The 23318-nt window shown below is 38.0% G+C and overlaps 1 protein-coding gene across 4 annotated transcripts in view; it reads right to left on the bottom strand.

Moving 5' to 3' along the window:
• Nucleotides 1–1612: 1612 nt before the first annotated feature.
• Nucleotides 1613–23318, bottom strand: part of RNF17 (ring finger protein 17) — a 114478-nt gene continuing 92772 nt past the window's right edge. For all 4 annotated transcript variants that reach the window (XM_020915136.2, XM_020915143.2, XM_070471609.1 and 1 more), the window contains 10 exons: nucleotides 18323–18442; nucleotides 16270–16350; nucleotides 14128–14253; nucleotides 12960–13016; nucleotides 11169–11285; nucleotides 9869–10037; nucleotides 8070–8205; nucleotides 5758–5947; nucleotides 2250–2349; nucleotides 1613–1792 (listed from right to left, as the gene is read on the bottom strand). In XM_020915136.2, the coding sequence (XP_020770795.2) occupies nucleotides 2251–2349; nucleotides 5758–5947; nucleotides 8070–8205; nucleotides 9869–10037; nucleotides 11169–11285; nucleotides 12960–13016; nucleotides 14128–14253; nucleotides 16270–16350; nucleotides 18323–18442 (1095 nt within the window). In that variant the 3' untranslated portion in view covers nucleotides 1613–1792; nucleotide 2250. The remainder of the gene's footprint in view (nucleotides 1793–2249; nucleotides 2350–5757; nucleotides 5948–8069; nucleotides 8206–9868; nucleotides 10038–11168; nucleotides 11286–12959; nucleotides 13017–14127; nucleotides 14254–16269; nucleotides 16351–18322; nucleotides 18443–23318) is intronic.

Genomic DNA, 23318 nt, shown 5'->3' with positions numbered 1-23318 from the left:
TGAACAGGGGCAGCTTTCATTTTTAATTCACCTCCCTTGTCTTCTATGGTCATAACCAGCATAGACTTTAATAAGGGGATGCTTTCTATGGTTGGTGATGGCTATGAAAACCAGGAAGTACAAGAAATACAGTATCACGTAGTTTTTTATCACACAGATTTTCCTACTGCCTGTCAGCCCTATCAAGGTCATGTTCGAAACATCACTGAAGGAGGAATCATTTCTCCACTCACTATTACTATACTCAGTCAGTGCTGAAATTAAAGCATCGTATCTATCACCAAGGTCATAGAATGGGAAATTAAAACAATGAGGGACTATACAAATCAAACAGGTAAGAAGAGTTCATTCTGCGAGTGCAGATCTCATGGGAGGAGAAAGCAGCTGTAATGAGGGTGATATCTGGTCGAAACAGGACACGTGAGAAAGGTGGGGCCTGAGAAACAACCAGGCAGTGTTAAAAAGTTTTCAGAGAAATAAGGAATTATATTTATGTAACCTCAGGATAGAAAGCCATTTTTGCTTTTGGTTGGGGGGCCCACGCTATACAGCTTCTGGGATCTCAGTACCCCAACCCAGGAATGAACTCAGGCCACAGCAATGAATGTGCCAAATTCTAACCCCTAGATCACAAGGTCCACCCTTGAGAAAGACTTTTAAATGAGACACATCACAAATTTTAGAAGTTAATGAGTCAAAAGTTTGTCCAAAGATACCCCAAAAAGAAGTCACAGACTAGAAAAAGATACACTTATCTGACAAAGGATTAATAACCCAAATACATTAAGAAGCCTTACTAGTTAAAATTACCAAAGATATGAATGAGCAATAAACAAGCAACTAAACCAGTGAATGCATATTACAAAAATGAAGTATCTCTTTATAGTAGTATCATAAACTGGCAAATAATGGTCTGGTCACACTGCATGTCAGGAGGGAACTCAAGACTACTAATGGTAGAGGTTAGTTTGAAAAACAATTACCTCAGAACTTAGTAAATTCCATTAGTAAGTATATTCACTAGAAAACCACTCATAGGTACAGAGAGGCTCCTACTGTAGAATAACTCTTATTGAGAAAAAACTGGTAACAACCTAAAGATCTAACAGGATAAATTATGTGCACAAAGGGATGTAACAATGCAAGTGAATAAAACAGAGCTATGCATATCAGTATGGATAAAATACTGTAAATAAAGTAGGGGGAAAGGCAACTGTGTGATACTGCACACACTTAAAAATATACAGAACTGTATATTTTTTATGGATGCCTACATATACAGTAAAATTATAAAGACCTATATAAGCACGTGCTAAGTCGCTTCAGTCGTGTCCTACTTTTTGCGACCTCATGGACTAGCCCACCAGGCTCCTGTCCATGGGATTCTCCAGGCAAGAATACTGGAGTGGGTTGCCATGCCCTTCTCCAAGGTATATAAGCACAAGAAACACCAAATTCACAGTATTCACCTCCTTTGTAGGTAAGAGAATGATTGGGGAAGGGTAGAACAGGCGCCTACACCTGTGCTGACAATGTCTTATTTCTTAAACTGAATATATAGGACATATTTTTCCTAATGTGGCTAAAATATTTAAAAGTTAAAATAAGTAAATACTTGAAAGCAAATTTTTATTAACTTTTTTCAAACAGTTCTTAACAGTTCAACATGTAAGGAAAAAAAACAAAAAGCCCAGCACGATTGCAGAACAAGTGAAGAAAATAAGCTTGAAATGGTCTACATTGTAACAGAAAACTTTCTTCTGGGCTGCTACAGATGCTCTGTACTGTATACCTGAAAAAGAGAAATGTGTTATTTTAAACCGCTGCTTAATGTTCATATCTAGTTACTAAATTGTGTGTTAGACTTACGTGAATGGATAGAGTGTGAGCTATTTACCGATTAACCCTAATAATCTTTGTTATCAGGACACTGGTTGTCCAGTAGTATATGCAGAGGTAAGAGTTATGAGCTTGAGTTATATTTCAGTGCTGCTGTCTTCCTTAGACCCTGTAACTATCTGGTACCATGAACAATCAGGACAGCTGTTCAGTCCCAGCATTTTCACAACTATGGAACCTTTCTGATACTGGCACTCAGTAGTTTAGAAGGGCCTGTTAAGGAGAAATCTAGAAGACAAATTCTTGTTGAGCCTGGTTGTCATTCCTTAGAGGAACAGTGTGAACCTCTGCTGTGTCAGTGCTGTGTCTGAAGCTGACCATAAGGATGAACAAGAAGTCATGGTACTTACATCATTCATCTCGGTCTGCAAGCCCCATTTCTACTAATGACATATGAACTGGATACTGTTTATCTTCATATAAAGTCACCATTTGTTCTGGTACCTGAGCCTAAAATGAAAAAATCTTTGTCAAGAAAATACCATCATGTCTTTGCTGCCTGTTCCTCCTATAGCTGGCAAGAGAGACAAAGCATTCTCCAAGTTTGTTTATAAATTTGTACTATGTACTTTCAAAGGTATTTGTGATGGTTTCTTGCTAAATTCCATTCTTTCCGTCTTCTACTTTATTTGAAATGTAACTCATCCCCAAAGTTTTCCTGGATTGAGCCAATGGGCTCTCATTCTCATAGTACCTTCCTTGTTAAAATTAATTTGCACTGTACACATAAAGCATACCTTTATGCACATACCACATTTCGATTGTTGTTCATGAGGTGAATACACATGTATTTGTAAGAATACTTGGTCTGCTAGTATTTTCACTGGCTTCTTGAGAGAACCTTGCATAAGCTCTTTACTGCACACAGAGGAGTGTGATACGTACAGAGGTTTTCAAAAAGCACTTTTTAGTAACAGCACTGCTTCATTAAGAGCTCATTTTTGCCACAGCCAACATATCAGAAATCCCCAAATCTCAGGTCCCCAAATCAGGACAAGTTGGGCTGAAACAACACTGGTGAGGATGAAGCTGAACTGAAGAACATGTTTCCATCTAAAGGGACAGTTGCTGCACCACTGTGCTGTCATTCCAGAAGATTTTATAATATTTAAATATATAAAATATTAGATTTTATAATACATAAAATATACAAATACTAGATTTTCTGACACTTAAAAACAGCAGAGTTTTGGTGTGTAATTTTCCAGTTTTAAAACAGCTGTGTTAGCGGGCGGAGAGGGAGGTGGGAGGGGGGATCGGGATGGGGAACACATGTAAACCATGGCTGATTCATGTCAATGTATGACAAGACCCACTGTAATGTTGTGGAGTGATTGGCCTCCAACTAATAAAAAACAAAACAAAACAGCTGTGTTATTAAACATGGGTACAGGTCAGAATCTGTGGGTCTCCCTTTTGTGTCTAAGCCTCTAAAGTAGAAAGCATATTAATACTGAGCATAACCTGGATTTTCTTTGAACCTTTTCATACAGTTCTATTACATTAAACAATTCGAACAGTATGAGTACCATGAAAACCACTTTCTCTGATTTTGACAATTTCGTTCTAATTTTTTGAACTTTTAGGATGCAGTTTAAATGTCACTTCTTCCCTGTCGTACTTATTCAACAAGCACTTGGTTTTCTACTGGGCAGGGGCTCAAATACCATATCCCAGTCTCTCCAGATAGAAATCATTCCTGCTTCTCCCTACGTCTCACCCCCAAATATCTGTACTTCTTTGATAACACTTAATTCATTCTACTTCTATTAGTGGTTTACTAACAGGACATTTCCCTCATTGACTTCAGTTCAGTCGCTCAGTTGTGTCCGACTCTTTGTGACCCCATGAACCGCAGCACGCCAGGTCTCCCTGTCCAACTCCTGGAGTCCACCCAAACCCATGTCCATTGAGTCGGTGATGCCATCCAACCATCTCATCCTCTTGTCCCCTTCTCCTCCTGCCCTCAATCTTTCCCAGCATCAGGGTCTTTTTAAATGAGTCAGCTCTTCACATCAGGTGGCCAAATTATTGGAGTTTCAGCTTCAACATCAGTCCTTCCAGTGAATACCCAGGACTGACCTCTTTTAGGATGGACTGGTTGGATCTCCTTGCAGTCCAAGGGACTCTCAAGAGTCTTCTCCAACACCACAGTTCAAAAGCTTCAATACTTCAGCACTCAGCTTTCTTTATAGTCCAACTCTCACATCCATACATGACTACTGGAAAAACCATAGCCTTGACTAGACGGACCTTTGTTGGCAAAGTAATGTCTCTGCTTCTTAATATGCTGTCTACGTTGGTCATAACTTTCCTTCTAAGGAGTAAGCGTCTTTTAATTTCATGGCTGCAATCACCATCTGCAGTGATTTTGGAGCCCAGAAAAATAGCCAGTTTCCCCATCTATTTGCCATGAAGTGATGGGACCAGATGCCATGATCTTAGTTTCCTGAATATTGAGCTTTAAGCCAACTTTTTCACTCTCCTCTTTCACTTTCATCAAGAGGCTCTTTAGTTCTTCACTTTCTGCCATAAGGGTGGTGTCATCTACATATCTGAGGTTATTTATATTTCTCCCGGCAATCTTGATTCCAGCTGTGCTTCTTCCAACCCAGCGTTTCTCATGATGTACTCTGCATATAAGTTAAATAAGCACGGTGACAACATACAGCCTTGACGTACTCCTTTTCCTATTTGGAACCAGTCTGTTGTTCCATGTCCAGTTCTAACTGTTGCTTCCTGACCTGCATACAGGTTTCTCAAGAGGCAGGTCAGGTGGTCTGGTATTCCCATCTCTTTCAGAATTTTCCACAGTTTATTGTGATCCACACAGTCAAAGGCTTTGGCATAGACGACAAAACAGAAATAGATGTTTCTCTGGAACTTTCTTGCTTTTTCGATGATCCAGTGGATGTTGGCAATTTGATCTCTGGTTCCTCTGCCCTTTCTGAAACCAGCTTGAACATCTGGAAGTTCATGGTTCACGTATTGCTGAAGCCTGGCTTGGGGAATTTTGAGCATTACTTTACTAGCGTGTGAGATGAATGCAACTGTGTGATAGCTTGAGCAATCTTTGGCACTGCCTTTCTTTGGGATTGGAATGAAGACTGACCTTTTCCAGTCCTGTGGCCACTGCTGAGTTTTCCAAATTTGCTGGCATATTGAGTGCAGTACTTTCACACCATTATCTTTCAGGATTTGAAATAGCTCAAGTGGAATTCCATCACCTCCACTAGTTTTGTTCGTAGTGATGCTTCCTAAGACCCACTTGACTTCAGCCACTGTAAGGAGTAGTGGCTGTGCTTTGCTGGAGCAGCTGTGCAGAGATATCCCACATCCAAGGTAAGAGAAACCCAAGTAAGACGGTAGGCACTGAGATGGCATCAGAGGGCAGACAGACTGAAACCACAACCACAGACAACTAGCCAATCTGATCACACGGACCACAGCCTTGTATAACTCAATGAAACTAAGCCATGCTGTTTGGGGCCACCCAAGATGGATGGGTCATGGTGGAGAGGTTTGACAGAATGTGGCCCCCTGGAGAAAGGAATGGCAAACCACCAGTATTCTTGCCTTGAGAACCTCATTGACTTACCAGTTCTTTATAGAATATTAATCTGGATCATTTTTTTATCTCAGTCATTACATCCCTGATATTTTATATCATTGCAGGGCTAATCAAAAGCTTGTTATGTATAAACTAAGACATCATTTGAATGAGCCTTAAAATTAATCCTATAGTATTTACAGCATTATAAACTTTAAAGCATTTTACATGTAAAGCACTTTAGAAAATTACTCGAGATCCTTGAAATAGCTTCAAAAGAATCTTGGTCAGTTAAGACAGATACTTACCATGGAAGAAGCATAAAGTTGTTTTCCTTGTAGACAGTCTATCATGGCCCACAATGCTTCCATGCTCCACTTCGGACAATATGGTATTCTTGTCTTTCCTACATCTTTCAAGGGTGGTTTAAACCCTGCCAAGAGAACCTTTATGGCTCGGGCTGGATACTGCATAAGATGAAGAGGGATTTGACGCAGTCTGTTACAAAAGAAATTCTAAAATTAAAAATGGTTTTTTTTTAAGAATAATTTAAAAAACGCTATTTTTAAAAAATGTTCAAGCATAGAAACATGTATGTTATCTAGGGTGAAACAGATCACCAGCCCAGGTTGGGTGCATGAGACAAGTGCTCGGGCCTGGTGCACTGGGAAGACCCAGAGGGATCAGGTGGAGAGGGAGGTGGGAGGGGGGACCGGGATGGGGAATACATGTAAATCCATGGCTAATTCATTTCAATGTATGACAAAAACTACTGTAATGATGTAAAGTAATTAGCCTCCAAATAAAAAAAAATAATAAAAAATAAAAAATGTTCAGAATGTCACAATTAGGGGAAAACTTTATGATGTTGGATTTGGCAGTGATTTCTTTGATACGACACCAAGAGCACAGGCAACAGAAGAAGAAAATTCGATTATATCAAAACTTAAAACTATGCAAAAGGCACAATCAATAGAGTGAAAAGGCACCTTGCAGAATGAGAGAAAATATGTTCACGTTAAAAACGACATTTCTCCAAAGAGCTGTAAATGGCCAACAAGCTCATGAAAAGATGCTCAACATCACTAATTATCAGGGAAATGCCAAAGAAAGCCATATGATATGATATCACCTCATACCCATTAGCATGGCTACTATTAAAAAAAAAAAACAAAATACCACCCAGAAGATAACAAGTGTTGGTGAGAATACAGAAACTGGAACCTTTGGACGTTTGGTGGGAATGTAAAATGCTGCTGGGGAGGTTTGGTGGTTCCTCCAAATACTAAGAATAAGCACATTATCCAGTGACTCCACTTCTCAGTATACTGAAAGCAGGGTTGTAAAGAGATATCTGTATGTCCATTTCATAACATCATTCACAACAGTCAAGTATGCACTGATGGGTGTGTGGATAAATGTGTTAAATACATATGATGGAATATTATTCAGCCTTAAAAAGGAAGAAAATTCTAACACATGCTATAACATGGTTGATCCTTGACATTATGCTAAGTGAAATAAGCCAGTTATAAAAAGATGTAAGATATACCTACAATAATCAAATTCATAGAGGTGGAAAGCAGAATGGTGGCTGATGGACTGGATGAAGGGACAATGAGGAATCATTTAATGGGTACAAAGTTTTGAAAGTGAAGAGGTTCTGGAGATTGGTTGCACTAACCATGTAAATTGAGATAACACTACTTAACTATACATTTAAAAATGGTTAAGATGATAGATTTTATATGTGTATTATATCATTATTAAAAAAATAATTACAAAGAACAACAAAACTTGGAAAAATAAGTGTTGGCAAGGATGTGGAGAAAATGGAACTCCTGTGTGTTGCTGATAAAAATGTTAAATAGTATAGCTGATATGGAAAACTTTGGCATTTTCTCAAAAAGTTAAACATGAAATTACGATGTGATCCTGCAGTTCCATTTTGAGGTACATACCCTAAAACAGGTGAAAGCTGGAATTTAAATGGATCTTTTTATGTCAGTGTTCACCACAGTATTATTCACAGACCAAGTGTCCATCAACAGATGAATAAACAAAATGTGTATACGTACAATGGAATATTACTTAATTGTAAAAGTAGTGAAATTCTGACATGCTACAACTGGATAAACTCTGAAAACATTATTCTAAGTAAAATAAGCCAGGCATAAAAAGGCAATTATTGTGTGATTATGTTTGAATGAAGAACTTAAAATAAGTAAATTCATACAGAGTAGAAGAGGACTCACTGGGAGCCGAGGGAAAGGGAACAGAATGTTACTAAGGGGTCCAGAGTTTTTGTTTGGGATTATGAAAAAATTTGTGAAAATGGACAACAGCAGTGGTGGCACAACACTGTGAATGTATTTAATGTCAATTAATTGTATACTTAAAAATGAATGACGGTAATTTTTTTCTTTAAAAACTAAAAAATTTAACATGGTAAATTTTATGTTATGTACATTTTACCACAATAAAGAATAACTTTTAGAGTAAAAACAAACTCCCAATAGTAGCTCTAAAATAGCTTTTTGAAGTAAAATCTTTTTAATTATTAAAAAAAAATAGAACTAAGAATCCTAATTTAACTAAATTTACTTTTTTGTTTTTTAACCTGTTTACTGTCAGCTTTTCAGTTGATCCATAATCAACAAATTGCACCAGGACAGCTAGAGGATTAAATTCTTTAATGGAAACAATCTTTGCTCTATACCATAAGCCATCATCATATTCTGCAAGGCAAGGCATTTCTGAAAAGACAGGAAAAGGGGGAAATTACATTGCCTTTTATTTTCTTAAAGATATGTTTTCAAATACAGTAAAGTACAAAGAAGATATAATCCCCATATACCCGTTATTCAGAATTAAACACTCAATAGCCATATGTTGGCTTGTGCTCTTTTTTCTGTTTATAGACCCTGTTTTTCCTAATCCCTAAATTAGGAAAACATTTGAAGAAAGACATTTATCCCATTCTCAGAGTTCCTAGTTCTACCTCCCATGGCTTAGACCATCCTCCCACTCCTCCCACTTCTTATATGCCCCCAATTTTTTTCTTTTGGGCAGCTGTCTTCCGCAAAGGATAGTAAAATGGTTTCTATTATTCCACTTTTAATTCTCCCCTCCTCCAATGCAATTCCATTGCTCTCTAGTTTAACATTTTTCAATGGCATCTTAACTGTTGCAGTACCAAGTTCTTAGACTGCAATTTACAAGGTTCTGAACCGTATACTCCCAACCCACTCTAACCACATATCCTCAATGTGTTACCCAAACAGATTCCTTATGTATTTAATAGGCATTTGCCTATGAATCAACTTTTATGTATGCATACTTAACTTTAATTCAAGAATAACTATAGAAAAATGCACAAACAATATATGTATAGATAGCTCCATGAATTACTGTATCATGCACAGATTGTGTAACTTCCCTTGAGAGAAGAACACGAGGAAGGAATCATTTCTTCTAGACTATAAATTAGTTTACAAAAAGAAAAAATGATAGAGTTTATTCTTTCACTCATTCAACAAATATTTATGAGCACCTACTTGTGCAAGTTGCCTTCCTCAAAAGCTGGGGACACTGCAGTACAAAGTGTTCCTGCTCACAGTGCCCCTTCCTAGGAGAGGAGACAAGGGCAGAGGAGGTGGTGGAGAAGGAAAGGGGAGAGGAGGGAGGTTGGGGGGTGGGGGAGGAAGAGCACCAGGAAAGAAGACCTGCAGTAGGGGAAAGTAGAGCAGTGGTCCTGCTATACATTCCAGAAATTTCCAGGCAGGGAAAAGGGCAAGTGTTGTTTATCAGCCAAACATGGGTCACAAGTGATTAAAATCTTACTAAGTAGCAGATAAGACATTAGGCTCTAGCTTTCCTTTGCTAAAGTATCCTCTGATAAATACAAACTACAAGGATGAATGCATCTCTATACATGACACGGATAAAACGTACAGACACCACTCAGTATTTCAGAAATTGTCACCACAGGTAACGAAATGCATTTTCCTCGTAGGAGAATCCCATGTATTTAATAAAGGATGGTAATATATATAAGAAAGGGAAAAAGCAGAATTTTGTCCATCCTGACAAGACAGGACACAATGTGAATTTCCCTGCCCTCACACCAAAATTCTCCAGGTGGCTTGTAATGAAATTAAGTGCCATTTAGGTCTAAATAACAACTCACAATTTTGAGCTACTGGCAAAACCTCAAGCTCAGAAAAGCCATCTTCATGCAGTCAAGTGTTCACAGGCGGCCTAAGCTTTGGAAAATCCAAGTGCCCCAAGGCATGAGGCCAAGCATATAAAGTGAGGGCAATAAAAATACCAGTTAACCTTAGAAACAACTCAATCTCATAAGCACTGAAACAAAACAATGATTTCATTAGGAATCCCACTTTCCTGAAAGACTGGTACCTGTTCTGAAGTCTGTCAGAGGAGGGAATGTCTCCACATTCTTATTGAACCTCCACAGTGCCTCCTCGAGGCTCTCGGACTCAGATTCCCAGCCGACTCCACTGTCTTCTGTGTCACTGTGCTGGTTAAACAAACTACAACTTTCGACAGAATCAAGGCAAATATATACCTGAGTTGGGGGAACAGAAGGGAAAAACATTCAAATTTCTGTAACTTTCAGTATTCATGATATGGGCAGAAGTACTGCAGGAAAGCCTCCAATAATGGCCCCATGGTCCTTATAGAGTTAAGTCCGCATATCAAACCAGACTTGCTCTCTGTGGCTGAAAAATGCCATAGCATGATGGTATGTGACTACTGAGCTCAGACTGCAGAAGATGTGGCCTCTGCCTTGGTGGTGCCTGGTCTGCTGGGGGCAGGCACATGCATGTCAGCAGGTCCAGGAGAGGCCCACAGGGCAGGAGCCCAGCACCAAGCTCTGGAATTGGATCCTGCAGCAGCACACCCCTTTTCCAACACCTTGACACCCTGGATTCCTGACTTTCATGTGTGTTGTTTTAAGCTGCTAAATTTGGGGTAATTTGTTCTGCAACAATAATAACTAGTTAAAAATCATTATAAAAACCAATAGGTTACACTACTATGTTCTCTGATGAAATTATGGAGTAAATTCTCCTCGCTTGTGAAGGAATAGTTTACTGTGTAAAAACAGCTGAATGACTGCACTGCCACTTAATTTGTCATCTCTTTTTCTCTTGTTAGTCAAGCATATATAATTGAATTTTCTTTAGTGTACTTATTCACTCAGTCAATATTTATTGAGTGCCTTACTATGTATCAGGTAGGATTCTAGGTATTTCAGGGACATACAGTGCCCAAAACACAAAAATCCCTATCTTCATGGAATTACATTCTAGTAGGGAGATGTAGACAGACATAGCAAGAAAGTGGTGGTGCATTAGAAGGTGACAAATAGCATGAAAAAACAGAGCAGGGTAAAGAATACGTAAGTTCAATGTAGGAAGAGGACAGAGGAATGAGATGTCTGAGATTTCTTCGGTGGCAGTAAATTCAAACTTAAAAATCTAAATATTTGATTTAAAGAGCTATACATTACTGGGAAAACCAAAAGTGATTAAGAAACAGTTGCCTTACTAAGTATAAACAGATGTTTGAAGAAGAAACTATAGGGTAGGTAAACTAGAGGTCAGCAGTTGTTAATAAAGTCAGGAAGATATAAATGTGAAGAATCCATCCTAGAGTTAAGACCATAACCAACAGTGTTACCGAAATTACATACTTCACTGGGTGAGACAACATGCTTAACTTGAACAGCATAGAGTTCCTCAGGGGGAGGCAGAGATGAAGACAAATATGGTGGTAAAATAGGAGTCTCTGTTTCAGGCAAAAGCAAATCCTAAAACAGCACAAATAAATTCAAATTTCAGAATGACTATTACAGAAAGCCATTACATTATTAAAGTTCACTCCAATGCCAGTTTACTTTCTTAACAAAAAGCTAGCTGAGACTATCACAAAACAATTTTGTTGTAGCAGGACCAAAATGTGGTAAGCAATCAAAAGATCTTTAGAATGCTTTTGTCTCCTGTCTTAAAAAAAAAGATGTTAACTGCCCCCCACCCACAGGGATGTTTATTTACATATTATTATAATATTTACATATACACACAATATTTTTGAAGAATGGTTAACAAACTGACACTGCTCAGTGGGACCGGGGTGTTTGAGGTGTAGAATGGGGGCAAGTTCTTTCCTTTTCACATTTCTGTAGTATTGCATTCATTTTTAGAGTATGTATTTTATAATAAAAACTAAAATAATATATGAAATGCCAAAAGAAGGTTTAAGTTAAAAATCATCAGAAAAGTTGTACTCTCCCTTAAGTTCTATAAAAGGATTTTTTTTTTTTTTTTTTTTTTTGGCTGGGCCAAATTTTTTTATTTGGCTGGGCCGGGTCTAGATGCAGCATGTGGGGGTCTAGGTTTCCTGACCAGGGATTGACCCAGCGCCCTCTGCATTTGGGAGTGCAGAGTCTTAGCCACTGGACCACCAGGGAAGTCCTTATAGAAATTAAATTCTACTTATAAATCATAAAATTTTACTTATCAAAACACTTTCTGCACAGCAAAAAGCACAAATGACAAAATAAAAAATAAGATAAAAACTGGACTTCACCAATATTTAAAACTTTGGTGCTTCAACGGATATCATCAAGAAAGTGAAAAGACAACCCACAGAATGAGAGAAATATTTGCAAATCATGTCTGATAAGGGACTTGTATCTTCATACCTATCCTAAGATGGCTAGGAAACAAGTCAAGATAACAAGTGTTGGTGAGGATATGGAGAAAATGGAACCCTTGTACAATCCTAGTACCAAAGTAAATTATTGTAGTCATTTGGATAAGTTTCAGAGTTTCTTAAAATGGTAAACACAGTCATATGACTGTGTAATTCTCATGACTTAGTAATTCCACTTCTAGGTCTATACTCAAGAGGAGTAAAAACCAACATCACTTAAAAATTTGTACACAAATGTTCATAGTAGCTTTATTTACTATCTGTAAAAACAATCCAAATGTCCATCAACTGATGAATAGATAAGTAAAATGTGGTATATCCATATAATGGAATATTATTCAACAATAAAAAGGACACATACAACATGATTCAAACTTGCAAACATTATGGTCAATGAAAGAAGCCAGTAACAAAGGACTATGTACTATATAATTCACTTTCTATGAAATGTCCAGGACAGGCAAACCCACAGAGACAGTTTCCAGGAAACTGTGGGGTGGAGGGAGGTAGGAAGTGATTGCTGCTGGTGTGGGGCTTCTCTTTGAGATGAAAAGTTGTGGAATTAGATAGCTGTAATGATCACACAACTCTGTGAATATGTTAAAAAACCACTGCTTGTACTTGTACACTTTAAAAAGTTAAATTTTATGGTATATAAATTCTCTCAATAAAGCTGTTACAGAAGAAAATGCTTACTTCCTGATCTTGAATGAAATTCTTTGTATTGATGAAGTATCCACATTTTTAAAATATTTAGATTGAAACTTACCTCAAACCTTATTTTCCATCTCTCTTCCTCATGCTTTTTATTGTAATCTGTTGGATTCTGAAATAATATAGTATTATCAATGAAAACTTTACCTATATAATATTGTTTTAAGACACCTTCATTTCATCCCACAAAAACTGTGTGCATGTTCTTGTTGGCATTCATTTTAGCTTAACTATGGGAAAATTTAGTGTTCTGAGTAATTTAACATTGCAACAAGAAGAATCCTCAAATTATGCTAGAAGCATGTCAACAACTGTAATCAGTTTATAAGAGTGGGAGCTCTTACCTTTCATTTTAAATGTCCACAGTGAAGAGTACATACATCTGGCAAAGACTAAATGATCTTTATAAAACCCGTTTAACAGAGGAAACACTTTTAACACAAACACACAGGGGCACATACGCACACAAACCAAACACTTCTCTGCTCAACAGAAATAGCTGGCTGTGAGGATTATGTGTACAAAGTTATGTAATAGTTTTCCATTTGAGAGAAAAAAGTAATTTCCTTCACTGCACTGACCACCCACTGTCTGGTTGTGTACTGCAGATAAAATGAATATTCAAAAACCTAATAAGTGAATTGTAAGTCTAACAATATCTTGCTATATAAAATGTTCATGCTATTATTTATGGTGTGTACCCTATTTTGATAAAATACTTGTGGCAGCCTGCAATATGAAACCATATCTATAACAGGCTAATTTTTTTTTTAAAGATATTAAACACAGAGGCACCAGGCAACTGGAATGGGCTGTTTACTGAAGCTAAGCTTAAAATCTGGCTCTGAGTTCCTACATGCAAAATGAGCGAAATGTTATATCAAATATGAGAAAAAAAAAGTTTATCTTGGGAGTCAATTTCTGGCAGCGAATTTCATTATGATTTTATTATTCACATCTGCATTCAAACAATGCTGGAGAACATGAGCTTCTTATTAGGTTTGAAGATACAGAAACATTAAGTGAATTTTAGTGCAATTGAAAAGTTTTTTTTAGGACATTTATTAAGCTTTCTCAATAAAGAATTACAAATCCTCTAGGCTCTCTTAACAAATCAGACATGTAGGACTATATGGAAGACTTGAGGCATGAGACAAAACATGACAATTTTTAACCATATTTTTCTTTATAGTATAGATTTTAAAGAAACATACTTTACTTACTTCCTTCAATATTTCCTCAGATTGTTCAAAAGTGCAATATTTATGGTGTGCCAAAAAATAAGAAAGTGACATTCCATCAAAATAGAGATGAATAGATAATTTCCCCCATGGATTTTCTGGTAGTTCCTATTTAAGTTCAATAAAGGAGATCATTACTATAAAAACAGTCTGAAGATTAAAACTTTATACTCAGCAAAAATGGAATTGGACTTCTGACAATCACAGTATTACTTGTTTGACTAGTGAGTCATTTTGTAAAATTTCCTTCCTGGTATTTTGGCAGATAATGAAGCAATAATTCTACTACTTTGGTAGTTATAAAATACATTTACATGCCTATAAGGTAGAGAGTTTTCTAGTTATCAGAAAATAATATATTATACATCATCTTTAGATGATACTAATAATTTATAGTAAGTAGGAGGAGAAAGAAAAAGTATGCTCAGGGGTAAAGCAATGAAATTTAGTTAAAAATCCCCAAATGGTAGGAATCAGAAGAAATTAACAAGTCCAGGAGTCATAAATGGTTTTAAAACTCGGGGGTCCATTTACAGATATCAGGTACCTAACAAGCACCTGAGTGATGAGCTGACCGTCCCTCACTTGATACCAACTTGGTCCAAACTCAGGTCTCTGCTGAGTTAGTGTACTGCCTCCCAGCAGATCTCCTGCTTATACCTCTCTCCCTTGTCCAGTTTCCACCATTCAGAATGAAAACAGCACACGAGGTCAGATCACATCCACTGCAGCTCTCCTACTCCAGCTCCTTCCCAGTCTGCTCCCGCTCCCTGAATGCTCCAGGCATCTTGGCCTAGAGCTCTCTGCACTGTTCTGCTATCTGCGCGGCATCTCTTCTCACCATTTAAAAGTTTTAATCAAGTTTTATCTTTTTAGGGATGTCTTCCCTGACCACTGTATTAAAATGTCATCCCTCCCCTGCCCACCTCTATGTGTGTGTGTGTATATATATATTTTTGTTTGTTTTGTTTCCCATGACTAAAATGGAAGCTCAACGAAGACTTGAGTTTATGACTCTGACTCTTGCTGCATCTGCAGGCCAAAGACAGTGTCCAGCAGGTGAGAAACACCCGGTCAGTGCCATCAGTCGTCAGGCAGAGTGGCATTTCTGGGGGAGGTCAGCTACGGTAGAAGGGATGCAGGCAGCACCGGCATGGTTTCTGAGAAATCGAGGGCCTTTGGTACACTCCATGCTGTTTTCCAAGGCTAAGCCAAGCAGCAAAGTAAGCCACCTGCATAAACTCAACAGTGCCATCTCTGAGGAACCTCCAGGACAGCCCACAGAGGCTGTGAACAACTGTAAAGGCTTCTCCACCATCTTATTTGTGTCTGTGGCTCTTTTAAGATCTTTGTCAGCCTATCATCACACCTTTCATAGAGAAATACTTCCTTATGGTTTTATATTTTCCTACTGGAATCCTCAAACAAGATGTTGGTTAATCTTCTCTTTACTTCACTGCTCAGGAACCTCCAATGGGCCTCTTGACTGATGTCTGCTTCACGTACACTATTCCCACCACTGTTCCTCACAAAACTTCCACTGTTCTAGGAAACACATCTCCTCAAGACATGTCCATTTCTGTCCCCGTGCCTACCTGAACACTGCATTTCTCTGGTCAGGAGAACTTCACTAACTTTCCCATTCTTTCATTCCTATTACACTTAACTGTTTTTACCAGTCACCAGTTCCTAGCAAGTTCTTTGTGGTGTAAAGTCTTCAGGTTTTTGTCTTGTGTCTCACTGTTTCACTAAGTAGACAAGGCCTTTGAGGGCGAGAATTACCTGCACCTAACACAGTGCTACACACACAGCACCATCCTGAAAACTACCATGTGTGTTTTCATAAACAGCTCCATTTCCTTCCATGTCAAAATAAGTTGTTAATAAGGGATCTTCCAAATTACTGACTTTCTTGCTTCTGGGAAGTTCTCAGGAACTTTCTCAAAATTAGCCTATTTAAAATGAGCCTAGGAACCAAAGTGGTAACTTTTTTATATTAATGAGTAGTTTACAATCACATAGGAACATAGTTCTTCATTAAAAAAAACCTCACAAATTATGTTACCTGTAACACTTTATGACAGATAAACTAAATCAATGATATATACTTTAAATGCAAATTACCATAATGTGAATTTCCACCTCTCTCTTTGAAAGCAGCTCTTGAAGGAGTTCTACTGCATCTGGTTGCCAGACATTCCCAACCTATTTGGGATTAATAAACTCAGGTTCTTTCACAAGATAAGAGCAGAAAGTAAATGAAGATACATAAAAGTAACCATAAACAGATAACACTAGAGGAGGACAAAATATACAGGCAGTTTGCAGAGAGAATCATGGGTATATAATAAAGAAAATCTTAAGAAATTAATAATTTGGAGGCAACCTAGATTGTCTACTGGCAGACAAATGGATAAGAAAACTGTGGTACACACACACACACACACACACACACAGACACACATACACATAATGCAATATTACTCAGCCATTAAATAGAATGCATTTGAATCAGTTCTAATGAGGTGGATGAAACTGGAGCCTATTATACAGAGTGAAGTAAGTCAGAAAGAAAAACACCAATACAGTATACTGACGCATATATATGGGATTTAGAAAGATGGTAATGATGACCCTATATGCGAGACAGCAAAAGAGACACAGATATAAAGAACAGTCTTTTGGACTCTGTGGGAGAAGGTGAGGGTGGGATAATTTGAAAGGGTAGTGTTGAAATGTGCATACTATCATATGTGAAGAGGATCGCCGGTCCAGGTTTGATGCATGAGACAGGGTGCTCAGGGCTGATACACTGGGATGACCCTGGGGGATGGGATGGGGAGGGAGGTGAGAGGGGGTTTCTTGATGGGGAACACGTGCACCCTTGGCTGACTCATGTTGATGCTTGGCAAAAACCACTACAATATTGTAAAGTAATAAGCCTCCAATTAAAATAAATTAATTAAAAAAAGAAACTAATAATTTATATCATCCTCCTCAAATATTATTCTCTTAAAGCATTTTATAATTTAAAAATATAAACCTACGCCCTCCCAAAAAGCATCATGTTTAGTGATGGTGCTGGTTGCTCAGTCATGTCCGGCTCTTTGTGATCCCACAGACTGTAGTCCGCCAGGCTCCTCTATCCGTGGGATTCTCCAGGCAAGAATACTGGAGTGGATTGCCATTTCCTTCTCCAGAGGATCTTCCCAACCCAGGGATTGAACCCGGGTCTCCTGCACTGCAGGCAGATTCTTTACTGTTTGAACTACAGGGAAGACCTAAAAAAAAAAAAAGCATCATAAAACTTAAAAAAAAAAAAAAAAAAAGACCAACATGTCAATGCAATGTTGTATAATGACTACAGTGAGTGAAAGTGTTGGTTGCTCAGTCGTGTCCAACTCTTTGTGACTGCACAGACTGCAGCCCACCAGGCTCCTCGGTCCATGGAATTCTCCAGGCAAGAATACTGGAGCATCTAACCATTCCCCTCCAGGGATCGAATCCAGGTCTCCCACACTGCAGGCAGATTCTTTACTTCTGAACCAGCAGGGAAGCAACTGTTACCTTTTATGTTGAAGTTCACATAGCCAGAACGGGGGCTTCTTGCCAAAAGCCCATAAGAAACCCCAGCTTAGTGCCAGTGCCCTGTGAGTGAACATCTGGAAGTAGATCCTTATCTGTCAGTTCTTTGGATCTGAATTTCTGGTGCACCTCTTTGCTGCTGTGTCACCAGGGACTCTAAGCTAAAACCACTCAGTTAAGCTGCTCCCAATGCCTGAATCATAGAAACTGTATGAAATTTTTAAAAAGCTTATTGCTGATTCAGATCACTAAATTTTAAGCTTAATTTGTTATGCAGCAAGAGATAATATGCCATTACTTTCTCTGCTCCTGCTTCCAATTTCTTGAAACAATAACTAAAAATTGATAACCTCAAACAAAATTCTCATCTATGAAGAAACTGTATCTCTTAAATTTATTCACTGTTTTTATACCCTTTAGTATAATCCTGTAGTTTTCTTCATAAAGGCTCTTTAGCTGTCTTAGTAAGCTTATTTCTAAATATTTTACTATTTACTAAAAGGGATTTCGTTTTACATTCCAATTTCTAAAAATTATTATTAATAAAAAGGCAGTACTTAAAATTCCACCCTACAAATCACTGTTTACTCACAGGTACGGTGTTATAGAGCTGACAAGGAATACAAAATTGGGGTGCATCAGGATACAGTAAAATAGGATAAAGATGACACTGTGGAATCTTCTCAGTGAATCCATGATCTAAATATTGTACCTAACAGAAAAAATAAAACTTGTAATTAAAATTTACTACTAAAAATTAGGGGACAGAAGGAACTCCTTCTGTTATTTCTTTATTAAAAAGAAAACATTCCAGAAAGAGAGAGAAATCTGGATTTAAAAAAATCTCCGGACAAAAAAGTAACATCATTATTTCCTCATCCCAGAGTGTTATCAAACCTCATTGTCAAAAGGTTTTCTTACACATGAACATTTTTTTCTTGAGAATAATCAATTTTTTGGAGGATGTTTAAATCTTTTGTTTTTCTAAGTATTTTAGAAGTCCTGATTTCCCCTTAATGAAAGACTGTATCTCAAATTCTCAGTTTTCCTCAGACAGCTTCACAGTTTAAGAAACTGCATGTATTGTTCCCTTCTTGGAGAATCACATGCATAACAAAGGTTCTGAGAAGTTCTACGAGAAAGAAACTTGTTTTTATATCATCCAGTGATCCTCAAACTTTTTTGTAAAGTAACTTTCTGAAGACTTCAGTTTTAAAAGAATTTTGGGTTCACAGCAAAATTTAGAGAAAAGGTAGAGAGATTTCCCACATAGCCCCTCATCTCCCATCCCACCTCTCACACTGTAACATCCTGTACAACAATGGTAATTTGTTATAATCATGAACCTATATGGATACATCATAATCAAGGTCCACGGAGGTTACATTAGGGTTCATTTACTGGTATACACCTTATGGGACTGACACTGTGAAAACACAGGGTGTTTCATTGCCCTAAAAAATCCTCTGTGCTCCACCTATTCAGTCCTTGTTGTTGTTCAGTTGCTGAGTCCAACTGTTTGCGACCCCATAAACTTCAGCACTCCAGGATTCCCTGTCCTTCACCATCTCCCTGAGTTTGCTCAAACTCATGTTCGTTGAGTCAGTGATACCCTCCAACCATCTCATCCTCTGTTGCCATCTTCTCTTGCCCTCAGTCGTTCCCAGCATCTGAGTCTTTTCCAATGAGTCAGCTCATTGCATCAGTGGTCAAAGTATTGGAGCTTCAGCTTCAGCATCAGTCTCTTCCAATGAATATTCAGGACTGATTTCCTTTAAGATTGACTGGTTTGATCTCCTTGCTGTCCAAGGGATTCTCAAGAGTCTTCTCCAGCACCATAGTATGAATAAGCATCAATTCTTCGGCACTCAGCATTCTTTATGGTCCAACTCTCACATCTGTAAATGACTACTGGAAAAACCACAGCTTTGACTATACAGACCTTTATCAACAAAGTGATGTCTCTGCTTTTTAATAGGCTGTTTAGGTTTGTTATAGCTTTTCTTCCAAGAAGCAAGCATCTTTCAATTTCATGGCTGCACTCACCATCCGCAGTGATTTTGGAGCCCAAGAATATGAAATCTGTTACTGTTTCCACTTTTTCCTCATCTATTTGCTATGAAGTGATGGGACCAGATGCCATGATCTTAGTTTTCTGAATGTTGAGTTTTAGGCCAGACTTTTCACTCTCCTCTTTTACCCTCAATCAAGAGGCTCTTTAGCAATGGTATCATCTGCATATCTGAGACTATAGATATTTCTTCTGGCAATCTTGATTCCAGCTTGTGATTCATCCAGTCTGGCATTTTGCATGATGTATTCTACATGTAAGTAAAGTTAGAAGGGTGACAATATACAGCCTTGTTGTACTCCTTTCCCAATTTTGAAGCAGTCTGTTGTTCCATGTTTGGTTCTAACTGTTGCTTCTTGACCCGCATAGAGTTTCTCAGGAGACAGGTAAGGTGGTCTGGTATTCCCACCTCTTCAAGAATTTTCCAGTTTGTTGCGATCCACACAGTCAAATCGGCTTCCCTGGTGGCCCAGCTTGTAAAGAACCTGCCTGCAATGTGGGAGACCTGGGTACCATCCCTGGCTTGGGAAGATCCCCTGGAGAAGAGAATCGGTACACACTCCAGTATTCTGGCCTGGAGAATTCCATGGACTGTATAGTCCATGGGGTCACAAAGAGTTGGACACGACTGACTGACTTCCACATAGTCAAAGGCTTTAGTATAGTCAATGAAGCAGAAGTAGATGTTTTTCTGGAATTCCCTTACTTTCTCCATGATCCAATGAATGTTGGCAATTTGATCTCTGGTTTCTCTGCCTTTTCTAAACCCACCTTCCACATCTGAAAGTTCTTGGTTCACATACTGCAGAAGCCTAGCTTGAAAGATTTTCAGTATAACCTTGCTAATATGTGAAATAAGAGTAGTAGTACAGTAGTCTGAACATTCTTCGGCACTTCCCTTCTTTGGGAATGGAATGAAAACTGACCTTTTCCAGTCCTGTGGCCACTGCTGAGATTTTCAAATTTGCTGACATATTGAGTGCAGCACTTTAGCAGCAGCATCTTTTAGGATTTGAAAAAAACTCAGCTGGAATCCCATCACTTCCATTAGTTTTGTTTGTAGTAATGCTTCCTAAGGCCCACTTGGCTTCACACTTCAGGATGTCTGGCTCTAGGTGAGTGACCACACCATCACAGTTATCCAGGTCATTAAGACCATTTTTATACAGTTCTTCTGTGTATTCCTGCCACCTCTTCTTAATCTCTTATGCTTCTGTTAGGTCCTTACTGTTTCTGTTCTTTATTGTGTCCATCCTTGCATGGTATTTTTAATTTTCTTGAAGTGATTTCTAGTCCTTTTCATTCTATTGTTTTCCTCTATTTCTTTGCATTGTTCACTTAAGAAGGCTTTCTTATCCCTCCTTGCTGATCTTTGGAACGCTACATTCAGTTGGGTATATCTTTCCCTTTCTCCTTTGTCTTTCACTTCTTAGCTATTTGTAAGACCTCAGACAACCATTTTGCCTTCTTGCATTTTTTTCTCTTTGGGATAGTTTTGGTCACTGCCTCCTGAACAATGTTAGAAACCTCCATTCATAGTTCTTCAGGCACTCTGTCTACCAGATCTAATCCCTTGAATCTATTCATCACCTCCACTGTGTAATCATAAGGGATTTGATTTAGGTCATACCTGAATGGCCTAGTGGTTTTCCCTACTTTCTTCAATTTAAGCCTGAATTTTGCAATAAGGAGTTCATGATCTGAGCCACAGTCAACTCCAGGTCCTGTTTTCGCCGACTGTATAGAGCTCCTCCATCTTTGGCTGCAAAGAATAAAATCAATCTGATTTCAGTATTGATCATCTGGTGATGTCCATGTGTAGCGTAATCTTCTGTATCATTGGAAAAGAGTGTTTGCTATGACCAGCGAGTTCTGACAAAACATGCTAAGAGTTTGACAAAACTCTTGGTTTTTGCCCTGGTTTATTGTACTCCAAAGCCAAACTTGCTTATTACTTCAGGTATCTCTTTACTTCCTACTTTTGCATTCCAATCCCCTATGATGGAAAGGACATCTTTTTTTGGTGTTAGTTCCAGAAGGTCTTGTAGCTCTTCATACAAGTTCAACTTTAGTTTCTTTGGCATCAGTGGTTGGGGTGTAGACTTGGATTACTGTGATTTTGAATGGTTTGCCTTAGAAATAAAATCGAGATCATTCTATCACTTTTGAGACTGCACCCAGGTACTGCATTTCAGATTCTTTTGTTGACTATGAGGGTTATTCCATTTCTTCTAAGGGATTCTTGCCCACAGTCGTGGATATAATGGTCATCTGAATTAAGTTTGCTCATTCTCATCCATTTTAGTTCACAGATTCCTAAGATGCTGGTCTTCACTCTTGCCATTTCCTGCTTGACCACATCCAATTAACCTTGACTCATGGACCTAACATTCCAGGTTCCTGTGCAATATTGTTCTTTACAGCATCGGACTTCCACCACCAGACACATTCACAACTGAGTGTCATAATCTTGCAGGGTACATAATTCTAAGCTGACTTTTTTTCTCCCTCTCAAGATTTTAAATGTTTTAAATTTTTTAAATGTTTCAATCCACTATCATGTCATAGTTTCTGAGGAGAAGCTGGACATAATTCTTATTTTTATTCTTCTATAGGTGAAGTTATTTTTCCCTCTGGTTTCCTTCAGGGTTTTTCTTTAATTCTGACTTTCCGTCATTTGAAGTGACAGTCCATTTGTTGTGCATTTATTCCGCTTGGTGTTCTCTGAGCTCCCGGATCTGTGGTTTGGTGTCTAGACATGCATTTGGGGAAATTCTCAGTCATAAGTTTTCAAGTATTATTTTCTCTCTTCACTTTCTGCTATTTCCATCAATCTGCATGTTACATGCTTGCAATTTTCCCACAGTTCTTAGGTATTTGGTTCTTTTTTTCCCCCGTTTTTGTTCTCTCTACTTTTTAGAGGTAGTATTTCTAGCTCTCTACTTACACTGCCTATCTGTTCTTGCATGTTGTCTACTTACTCCTTAGAATCTTAAACATGTGTCTTTTTTTTTAAGTTCCTGTTCTGATAATTCTAACATCCCTGTTGTATTTGGTTCTGATACTTTCCATGTCTCTCCAAATTGTGTTATTCTGCCTTTTAGTATGCCTAATATTTTTAAATTTAGACATGACCTATAACATTAGTTTCAGGTATACAATGTAATGATTTGACATTTGCATATGTTGAAAATGATAATAACAGTAAGTCTAGTTAACATCCATCACCACACATAGTTACAAAACATTTTTATTCTTGTGATGAGAACTTTTAAGATCTACTCTTTAGCAACTCTCACATGTACATGATTATTAGTTACAGTCACCATGCTATACATTACACCTCCATGAATTACTTATTTTATAGTTAGAAGTTTGTACTTTTTAACCCCTTCACTCATTTTGCCCATCCTGCCACTGACAACCACCAATCTATTCTCCATATCCATGAGCTCAATTTTTGTCATCTTTCAGACTCCACATAAAAGTGAGATCCTTAAGTATTTGTCTTTCTCTT

The sequence above is a fragment of the Odocoileus virginianus genome, chromosome 8 (genome assembly GCF_023699985.2).
Source record: "Odocoileus virginianus isolate 20LAN1187 ecotype Illinois chromosome 8, Ovbor_1.2, whole genome shotgun sequence".
NCBI lineage: Eukaryota > Metazoa > Chordata > Mammalia > Artiodactyla > Cervidae > Odocoileus > Odocoileus virginianus.
Note: the sequence above shows the minus strand (reverse complement) of the source record. Positions and strands in the feature narration are given on the sequence as shown.